General features: G+C 37.0%; 2 protein-coding genes and 1 long non-coding RNA gene across 3 annotated transcripts in view; all 3 read right to left on the reverse strand.

Moving 5' to 3' along the window:
* Positions 1–1,729, reverse strand: part of LOC131793057 (cleavage and polyadenylation specificity factor subunit 1-like) — a 28,472-nt gene extending 26,743 nt beyond the window's left edge. Inside the window, exons 1-3 of the mRNA XM_066163405.1 lie at positions 1,445–1,729; positions 935–974; positions 266–399 (exon numbers count right to left, since the gene is read on the reverse strand). Of these exons, the coding sequence (XP_066019502.1) occupies positions 266–399; positions 935–974; positions 1,445–1,588 (318 nt within the window). The 5' untranslated portion in view covers positions 1,589–1,729. The remainder of the gene's footprint in view (positions 1–265; positions 400–934; positions 975–1,444) is intronic.
* A 2,516-nt stretch (positions 1,730–4,245) lies between these two features.
* On the reverse strand, positions 4,246–5,344 carry LOC131793060 (ciliary microtubule inner protein 2C). Its single transcript, XM_059110478.2, has one exon. It carries the CDS (start codon positions 5,302–5,304, stop codon positions 4,714–4,716), a length of 591 nt encoding a protein of 196 aa, XP_058966461.1. The 5' UTR covers positions 5,305–5,344; the 3' UTR covers positions 4,246–4,713.
* Positions 5,345–7,441: 2,097 nt separating this feature from the next.
* On the reverse strand, positions 7,442–9,504 carry LOC136279498 (uncharacterized). Its single transcript, XR_010716912.1, has 3 exons — positions 9,162–9,504; positions 8,163–8,578; positions 7,442–7,732 (listed from the first exon to the last, which is right to left on the reverse strand). It is a non-coding gene; the product is annotated as an uncharacterized lncRNA (long non-coding RNA).
* Between the last annotated feature and the right edge of the window lie 1,509 nt (positions 9,505–11,013).

Raw genomic sequence — 11,013 nt, forward strand, 5'->3', positions numbered from 1 at the left:
TCAATTCATCATTAATATATTAGAGAGAACATTTCATCAAATGTTGACCCTGATTTTGACTAAAAGTCCACAACATGATGCAAATAACATTTAAAAGTGAAGAACATTTCTCCTTTAAATATGAATGTTTGGTTATTCCAAAGTGACAGAATTGATATAAATCTACTCAAAAGGCTTATTCACCTCATTTATGCAAAAATGTAAAAAAAGTCATTGGAAAAAAAAAACTTAATATTTAATTGCTTAAATTTGAAGAAGAGAATACCTTGGCATCCTTAAAGCTCAATAGCAGTGAGTCCCTTGAATTTCCAGCTAACCTAACAGCTTTAAGGCATTCTATGTTGCCAAACAAAGAATACTGGCTGACAAGCTCCAACTTCCTTCTCTTTGCAGTACCATCTAGGTAAAGTAAACCATAGATACCCAATCTTGCAAAGTGAACCTCCTGTATATGAGCTATTTAATTGACTATTACATTGAAGGGTAAAGATGTCTTAGAATGTTGGTAACCATCCACATGTAAACCTACATTTACAATCTGCTGAGAGGCTAATTCCCTCCCTCCCAAATCTCTCCCCCCCCCCCCAAAAAAAAAAATTAAAAATTAAACCTAAACTACTAGGAAGTAATAATACAGAAGATTGAGAACATCTCCATCTCTATAGCATGTCAGATATTGGCCATTTTTGGTGGGGATCAAATTCATTACAATCAGTGTTTGAAATCACCAAGTGTGCCAGCTTAAGTAACCAGAAATATTCATAATAACACTCTATATATTTTGGCAACTTTCTGCTTTCTAAATCTGGTGTTTTTCTTTGAAGCTAAAATCTAATTTAATTGTTGGTTTTGAGTTAACTTAAGAAAGCCTGTTATGAGTACATCTCACACTTAATAACCCAAGCAAATACTGATACCTTAAGTAAATACTGACCTCCTGTCTTGTCTGATGATGCTGATCCTGTTGAATTATGCTTAAAGGAAGACATCATAGATCAAAGAAAGTTTAATTATAATTAATTGCCAAAGGCCATGTGAACATTACTAAATAGTTAAACACAAGATGGAGACCGAAGGAATTAATAACAAGGCATATAAATTAAGCATGAGAAAACAGCTGTTACCTACAGTGGTCAATTCCCTTCGCCAGCCCCTCAGCCGCCATATTGTTTGTTTACCTCAGATCGTTTTGTTTTGAAATTTGATATACATAATTTGATTTGGCCACTTAAACAATATTTCCTTTTCTGGGTACCAATAAGACAGCCTGAGAAGAACTTTAACCACCAGGAAAAAAGAGACGTCGGAAATAGTTTAATTGCCTGGGGAATTTCACTTGCAGAGACTAGAATATTTATGTCTACACCTGATAATCGAGCAAGATATTTTCAATGATACAACAACTGAAGTCCCCACTAAACGATTCACGGAGCCCGTCTCCTACCTCATCTTGGGTATAAAACTTGTAGATACGAAGCTGTGATGTCCCCGCCACAACAAGATTGTTTTCAGCTGGCGAAAAGAATTGACAGTAGACGCAGTGTTCGATCCCTGTCGGAGGGTGCGTTTGTTTATAAATCGCATACATCCTTTCCGAAATAATAGCAAAAAAGAATCTCCTGCTAATAACTGAAAGTTATATCAGGAAACAGGTAATCGAAGAAGTTCAGTAGCAAAACAGCATGAAACGGAATGCCATATATATCTTAATTGATACCATTTTCTCTCCTCGTGTTTGTGAGCAGAAATCTACCAGGCCTTCTGCTTTGTCACCAGGCCTTCCCAGGAGATTCCACACTGGGCGTTATTTCCATGGAAACGATTTCTGGTGTGTGTGGTTCTCAGTCTTGAAGGAGGTTCTCAGTCTTGAAGGAGGTTCTCAGTCTTGAAGGAGGTTCTCACCAACAGCAACAAAGTAGTTAGGAACTAAGAAAAGGGAAAGAAGAGGTCATGAATATAGAATCTTGGTGCACCGTCGAACTCAACTCCAAGCAAGACTGGCTGCGAGCAAACAGGAAACACAACACAAATGCATTTGCAAGTAGCGTGTTCAAAGGTGATTCAAATCAACACCAAGCAAGCAGACTGGACTTCAAAAGTTCTCCAGAAAAACACAGGGAAAGAAGACATTTTCCTGATAAAGGTAAAAAAATCCTAAAATTTTCTTGACTTGTTCATTAGACTCTGATTATTCTGGGTTATGCAAGACTTTAAGCACCCGGTTTGACGCCTTGTTCGCGTGCAGGACAGTACAACAGATTCCTACCAATCAGCCAAACATGCCAATCATATACAGAAATATTTTATTTCCATATCGTCGCAAGCGATACGAATCGAACAATAAGATATTTCGCTTGATTACTTTTTCTTCAAAATACGGATTTTTTAGCCACTTTGTCAGCAATTTTTTTTGAAACTTTGTATTTTCTTTCAGCTCAAACTCAGCTCAAGTGACATAAACTCAGAGGTTATCTAGCCAGGAAACAAGAATTTAGCACTGTGGCACAGCACTGCAAACCCATTGATTGAAATTGACATTGACAATTTTTACAACTTGCTTTATACAAAAATGGATCCTAATATATTTCACCAGATTACTCTGCTGTAAGCAAATTAATGAAATGAATAGACTGTTCTGGATTAAAAAACACAGATTTGTCTCTGCATCAAAAATGGCTCTGTCTTCTGCTATTACTGTTACACCTTAAGATGTTAAGACCATGTTTCTGAGGGTAGGTATCTCCTTATACTTGGTCTGCTCTATACTAAACTACCACTTAACCCTTTAACCTTTGAGAGTGATTGACTTCTAATTTCTCCTTTCATTGTCACCCTTGAATCAAATGTAAAGGTCATAAGGATAAAGAAAATGATCACCAACTAGAGAGGCTCTTGATTGGTAAACAAATTCTCCTCAACAGCACCTTTGGAAATGTATAGAGAACAGTATGGAGAATATGAATACTGATGGTAGGGTGTGAAGGGTTAAGAAGGGAGAAGAGTTCATTGTTGAGCTTCATGTTCCTTAGACTCCCTTACACTGAGAGATATTTCTCCTACAAATGCCAAACTAACCTTCTTTCAGAGATGCCCTTAATGGAAGATAGGAAAAATGTTCCAATTTTATTAGGAAGATAAATGGCATTTCTGCAATTAGAATGGATGTGATTCTCTCACTTAATAAAATAATATTGCAAAATAACTGTTGCAAGATGCAACCCTTCAATTTAAGTCCTATTCATAATCTTCTCTTCTATTACAAGACCTCAAAAGGAATTGAATAAGTAAAAAAATTCAAATTAAAAAGAGATGACCTCTACGCAACTATTAAGTGTGATTACACTTAATTTGTTTTTTAAAGAAAATATGACCTGTGTTTTCAGTTAAAATTCTCTTACTGCACTCTCAATCCATGTTGCTGTGTGTCTGTTTGGTAACCAATAACGGATGAGGTCAAAATGTGGTAACAACAAAAAGGTTGCACACAAGGCGCAGCTGAGTGTGTCACTGATGTTCTCACCACATTTTGGTGTTTTCTGTGATCTAACACTGCATAGACCCTTGGCAACATGGAATCCATTTGTTTCATGATAAAAAAGAGAGATGTTGTTAACAATGAGGTCATCTATGCATTTGTCCTCCAATATATCATAAAAGAAAACCAGGCAAAACATGTGGGAGATGGGCTACAAAAAGAAAAAACTTTCACGTGACCTTGCCAACACTGAGGGAGAAATGATAATATTAAAACTTAATATACATTTTATCTAATTGAGTGCAACCAGCTCATTCTAACATGGAAGGGGTTCTCCTCTAGATCTAACACAAATTAGATATCATGCCATTTCATATTTAAAAAAGAAAAGATAAGTTTCATTTCATTTGACCAAACAGTTTGCATAACTTTTGAGGCATACAATTTCGTACTGGAGTTATTTTAAAATGCTGACCAAGTAAATGAACTACTGTTGTGAGCAAACAACTTCCATTCTGAAAAAAACCAGTGCAATAGAAAGACTAGAGCCTGCCAAAAGGACTTTTATGTGAAGTATTAGTCAGGCTCAATCAAATGCTAGTATGAATATTAACATCTTTTTTTTTAACACAGTCACACTGGTATGACTGACAAACCACTAGTGTTCCCGATGCAAAGGGACAGAGAAGGGGGAAATTGATGCTGTGATTGATCAGTTCAGCAAGCAGTCTTAGCTTGTTGCTAAATTTAATTGATACTTATTTGCCATTTTTCTTGAATTTTATTAGATCCACAAGAGTTTAAATTAACTGAAAAACAATTTCAATACACTTATTTTGCTTCAATATTGACATGCCTTAGTTTTTCGAATCATCATGACTTGAAATCTTATTTTACATGGAACTCGTCAGACACAGTATAGAGATAGAATAAATATCGTACAAACTTTGTCTTCTTGATATGTACTACAAGTGACGGATCTTTGTTCCCCTCCCCCTGATTTACGGCTTATCGTCATAAATCCAAAGGAGGAAAATCAATCTGTTATTAACGGTACAAGCGAACATACAGAACATCGTTGGTTATACCTACATATTTCAGTCAAACTGGATAATTCCCATTTCTAAAACAACAGATTTTACGCTACTATTCCTTGCACACAATGCGATTTCTGTGAGACAAATCGCGGTGTTTAGCACTAGGTTATAGTAGCATGTTTTTGTGAACATCTCGAAAACTTACACCTTGTGCCAAAGTTCATATTCCTTAGGCCCTCTCTCCAAGTCATACGTATATTCCAGAGCAGCTTTAGTGTTATTCGGATAACTGCCGATTGTATCTTTCGGAGGATTCACTTTGGGCAAAAACTGCTCTTCGGCTGTGGTGGGATTGTGAAAATAAGCTACTTTTTGGTCGAACAACGTACCACTTTGGTCTCTATACTGTTGACGATGCTGAAAGACTAAGTCGTCGATTTGAGCGCGGTCTCTCTCGCGGTCGGGAATTCTGTTGGTGAGGTGATGATGCGGTTTGTTCAAAACAGCTTCTCTTCGCAGGCACCGAGTCCCTAATACACGGTCAGGCTTATCGGATAAGCTTGTGGGTCGGTAGGGGGAACCAAGCGTATTTAAGTTCTTCACCAAGGTTCTTTCAGCTACGTACGAACGCCTGTAGTCTTGAAACCATTTTTCTCTTCCTTCTCCATATCGTTGACTATCTCTATACGGCATAAAGTGTGGTGTAAAGTATCTATTTGCAGGCATATTTATCGGATCAACGTATGTTTCTCTATGCCAAGTTGAGAACCTTGGAACCTTATGGTTCGCCATGTTTGATCGTTTACCGTCGCTAGGTGACTGAAATAGGTTGGTGATGTGTACATGTATATGTGCGGGCTAAATAAGGCTCGGGATTAAATAAATAATAGCCTTTATTTGGCGCGAAAATACATATATGTTATTTGCCGGCTGGGAGGTCCGTATGGTGAAAAACTGTGACCGAGGTCTTGAAAATACTGCCCGAGGCCGTAGGCCGAGGGCAGCATTTTCAAGACCGAGGTCACAGTTTTTCACCATACGGACCGATCCTTAGCCGGTAAATAACATATTTATTGTTTTTAAACTTGACGAAATTCTTTCCGAAAGAACCCGAATGATTTATGGCCGTAAATACGGCAAGATCTTCCATAAACTGAACAATTTTTGAGTGAGTAAATGGTAGTTAAAATAGAGGTGATGCAAATTTAAGAGAGATGCCTCAGCGAAACATTTTCATTTCCGTAACGATAAAGGTGATTTAAAAGGCTTCCAAACAAACTTTGAAACATTATTTTTACAAGTATCTGTCACAATCTGACACCTGTCAATTAGAGAGCGCGCAAGAAAAAAAAAGCGTAGGAACATTTGAAAACCAACAGAACTAGTTTGGCAAGGACTGTCACGACAATGTTTTCTTCAAAATCAGTCAATGATCTAACGGAAAGTATTATTCACTCTCATCGACCATTCATTCATGTACGAAGATTTACCTCTGTTCATTAAGTAAACGGCGAGGAAAGTAATTGTGAGTAAATTCAATTTTTTTTATTTTGAAGTTGTGAGAGTTTGCTCGTTTGTTTGCTGTAATGGCGTGTTTAACTCTGATCTTTCCTTCACAAAAACTAAATTCGAACGGCACACTCCAACGAGATACAAGGGAATGTAATGCGGCCTTTTCTCAAAAAATTCCTTCAATTTCTGTTGTGCAATTTAAGGTACAAATGTCCAAATTGAACGGAATTGGAAAGACTCACCAGGAGCGTATATTTGTTGTAGAACTTAAATAAAACTTCGCTCGCTCTTTCACTATGAACAAATTGCTCGAGAAAATTCAGATATTAAATGAATGAAAGTTCCATCGTTCAGTTTAACTGTAACCAAATACCTCAAGTTTCAACTTTCTGGGTACTTTTTGTGAACGATTAAAATTAATTGCAGACGGTTTTTAGGCCGCTTGTCAACCAACGTAATGACAGTATTGTTTATACAAATTCATTCTGAAACCAATATTTTTCTGTCAACCAAAGGGATTTGATAGAGAGAAAAGAGAGGATTCATAAGTTATTTATCGGCTTGAGGTAGTGACCGACGTGTTTGCTTAAAAATACTGCCCAGCCGGAAAACGAGGTATGTTTATGAAAAATGACAACGAAAGTTGGGATGTACTTGGCGACTCACGAGAGCGTTACCGTGGCGCGTGGGCAGAGATAGGAAAATACTGACCGGGTAAAGAACCAATCAGATTGCAAGATTCGTTACCGTGCCCTCTAAAAAAACAATAAATGTATGTTATTGACCAAGCGTGAGGGGGGCTGAGGTCAGGATGGTTGGATATTGACTGAGTTCTTTTCGCGTTTCAATTGAATGAGACGAAGTCGAGATCCATAAAACAATAAAAAGAACGAGGCTGATATAAAGTCGCCTTGATCGAACGAGCTTGGTCAAGAAGGGATTTATTATGATGCAAAAAGATTTCGCTTTAACAACGTAATAAGAATCAATAATAACTAACTGTTTATTTCGAACCCTGGGAAAGAAAGCCAATCGACAAGTGTTTATTTTTCATCTGACAAACAAAAAAAAAAGGCATGTTTTAGTTACGTTTAAAAAAAAAAAATTCTCAAAAGCAAACTCAGTTCTTGCTCTTGGAATGAAACTAACTTCTCTTGCCTCGTTTTTCTTTCAGTAAAAGCACTTCCATCATTTACAGATTTTTCTCATTTCCTGTTTTTTTTTTTAGCATAATAAACCCACGAACATCGTCTATGTTTTCTTGTTTTTTTTTGTCTTCTCACAGGCATACCACACTGTGTTCGTTGACGTGGAACGAACAAAATCTGTGAGGGTTATGAATAAAGCTCTGAAAATTGCATATCTAAAATACATCTCGGTCTTAACTCTTTCCTATAACCCTAAAAAAAAAGACAAATGATGGCAACCTTTTTTCTTTTATTTTTTTTGTCAACAGTATTTACACTAGTGATTAGTGCTATATGTCATTTGAAAGAGGACAAAATTAGCTTTTCAGAAAAAATATAATTTGCCTCCAAAAATCCATGGATTTTAAATCCTGCTAAGAAAATGGCATACAATTTGCATAAATTATTGTACAACTTTTGACTTTGAAACAGCCTGGGCCTGAATGGATTGGAGTTACAAGGAAACATTTCTAAGATAAAATATTCCTTAAATTAAGGGCAAGATTATCCAGAGACTCTGGCTGAAAAAGAACAAATACAGAATTAATTAGAATTTTTTTACAAACTGTACCCCAAAACCATAAAAATTGACCCAGATTATTGAAAAATTTATTCCTCACCAAGTATTTACACAAGAGAAGTAAGCTATAGCTCAATTGAAACAGCAGTAAATAAGCTTTCCTGAAATGCATGTTTCCTCTCCAAGAAAAAGGAAACAACCTCATTGAATGCTTTCAAACTAACTTTAATTAGCATACAATATCATCAAAACTTGAACTGTGAATTAAGTGTTACCCAAATGATATGAAGTACTGAGGCAAAAATTAACCAAAAAGGTTCCTTGTTATATGAGCAACATTTCCATAAAAAATTGGTTGAAAGATAACAAATCTGAGACGTGTTACACATATCTTGTCAACACTGATTGACACACTGACTAATTAGTCTGACCTCATCATGACCCCAAGCCCAAATTTACTAATCCCTCTTGAAGTCTACAGTGCAATCATTGGAACTATATTTCTTTGTTTGACTTCTGAAATTTTGCCTTGAAACAGGGAAAAATGAGATAATCAACCTCAAAATACATAAAGTGCAACATATATCAAAAGCCTTTCACGTGCAATGCAACACCAGTATTTTCAAGAGTAAACAATTCAGAAGTGAAATGCCCAAATTTACTAATCCCTCTTGAAGTGTACAGTGCAACTATTGGAACTATTGTTCTTTGTTTGAAGATTGACATACGGACTAATTAGTCTGACCTTATCTTATCATCACCCCAAGCCCAAATTTACTAATCCCTCTTGAAGTCTACAGTGCAACCATTGGAACTATATTTCTTTGTTTGACTTCTGAAATTTTGCCTTGAAACAGGGACAAATGAGATAATCAACCTCAAAATACATAAAGCGCAACATATATCAAAAGCCTTTCACTTGCAATGCACCACCAGTATTTTCAAGAGTAAACAATTCTGAAGTGAAACCGGAAACTGTCATTTTATATCATTCCACTCATTCTCGAGCATAATTTGTTTTTTTTTGAGAATTTTTAGCGTGTAACAAGTAGAACCACATCTAAAAAACATACAAAACATACAAGATAATATACAGGTCGATCTATATACAACTATCGTTTTGAAATAAAGGATTTGTTTTGATTTAGTTCGGACGCGCACTGCGTCATGCGATCGATCTGTCATCGGCTGATAATTTAGGTCGTTGCGTTGTCAAATTCCATTGAAGATTATTTACTCTGTCGCTCCAAAGTCATGTTTGATCACAATATATATTGCTTTACATTCACAAATATACATCTACAGGTCTATCTCAAGGCAAAAAACAAGGATTCGAGCGAGAAAAGTAAAAGTAAATTTAATTTTACGCTGTTTCAACATCACGTGCGTCACGCATTTAAATATCGCAAGAATGTTTATAGATTACTTACCTCGATTCTTCGCTAGGATTTTCCAGTTTTCTGTCTATTTCAGATTCCTCACCACTAGACATACCACCATGCTCACTTCCATCGTCAAAAATGATGTCTAAAGCCTCAGCTACGCTGTATCTCTGGCGCTTCGCACCAGACGCCATTATCGCAGATTGAAGTCGTACGAAAATGATTTCCGGAAAGGGCTCCGAAGGTCAATTTTGATAGTTCGGAGCTAAAATTTGCTATGTGATTGGCTTAGAATGTTTACTCGCCACAGTCGGAATTTTAGAGCGATCGGACGTAATACGAGCATTTCCGAAGAGGTTTACGTCATCGTGCAATTTTGCACGATCTGGCAAAGGCCTGATAGGAAAGAGTTAATATCTCAAGAAAGTTAAATGAAATGCTAATCGACTCGTGTGGTATTTTTTCGCCTTCATGGGCCGTTTGAAGCGTCTCTTTACGCCGAGAGTGACTCTTGGTCTGAGGTTGATAGGAGAAGAAAGGGAGAGAAGGCTTATGTGGGTTTATTGTGCTACAAATAATTAAACATGATTTTAAAAAAAAGAAAAAAAAAAACAAGCGCGCGCCAGAAAAAAGCCGTTCTCGATTCCTCCTAAAGCAATATTTGTTCTTTTTTTTCCTTGATGGGGGGGGGGGGGGGAAAGGGGGGAAAGGAAGTGTTTTCATGGACTTCGACTTTGTCTCGTTCAATTAAAACGCAAAAAAGAATTTGAAGACGCACATTTATAGCACCGTCAAAACGAACTCCAAACCTCTTGAATGAGAAAATGGATTGGGAAATTATAAATTGTAAATTTTTTCCCTTTTTTTGTTTTAGATGTAGTTTATAATGAGGAACAGATATTTTTCATCGATATCCACGTTCTCTTTTGCTAAATTCAAGGAACGAAAAAGTTGTGAGCCTCGAGGAAGAGATTTTGTCCAAGAACAAATATACGAGCATATTTTCGCGCAAAATAGAGGCTATTGTGTTTCTTATCCTTCAAATATTTTGCAACGAACGTATGGATACTTAATTTCAGTGATCGCAAAAGATCGCGAAATTTAAGACCGGTGTCACAGCGGATTTGGACCCCCCGGTCCAAATCCGCTAGCGGATTTGGACCCCCCCGGTCCATATCCGCTAGCGGATTTGGACCCCCCTTCGCGGATTTGGACCCCCCCCCCCCAACTAAACATTCCTTTTTCGTAACTTCAAAACCAAAAAAAAAAAACAATCATAATTGAAGCTTTCACGCATTCAACGGTTGTTATTATTTTATATTTCACACTTTTTCAAGAGAACTGGCAAGCAAACAAATGATTTCAAAATTTACGTTTCATTTTCATTCCAGAGGTAAACAACAGACTTACAGCTGCAGGTTAATTAAACGAAAATCTTAAATTGAGACGCAATGCTGAGAAAAAGATGACGTCTACGAGAATGTTTTAAAATAAAAACCTACTTTCTGAAAAAAAAACTTTCTTTGAAAGCCTACTTTCTAAATTTTTGTTATTTCTATTAGGAAGTTATGTATGGTAATGTTTTTACTCAGTTTTGTTAAAGGGGTCCAAATCCGCGGAGGGGAGTCCATATCCGCTAGCGGATATGGACCCCGGGGGTCCAAATCCGCTAGCGGATATGGACCGGGGGGGTCCATATCCGCTAGCGGATTTGGACCGGGGGGTCCAATTCTAGGGGGGTCCAAATCCGCTGGGACACCGGCAAAAATAAATTCAATCACGCGAAATTTGATCCCATATAGAAAATTCCAATCAAAAAACACAATGATCAGTAAAACCTGAAGACTGACTGTACCTTTTACTACTTCAGTTTCTGACACAACTGATAGACATTGACGGC

Source organism: Pocillopora verrucosa, chromosome 3 (assembly GCF_036669915.1).
Source record: "Pocillopora verrucosa isolate sample1 chromosome 3, ASM3666991v2, whole genome shotgun sequence".
Lineage (NCBI taxonomy): Eukaryota > Metazoa > Cnidaria > Anthozoa > Scleractinia > Pocilloporidae > Pocillopora > Pocillopora verrucosa.

Bases quoted from the DNA above. Each gene is read 5' to 3' on its own strand.
- LOC131793060 (XM_059110478.2), bottom strand. From the start codon at position 5,304: ATGGCGAACCATAAGGTTCCAAGGTTCTCAACTTGGCATAGAGAAACA.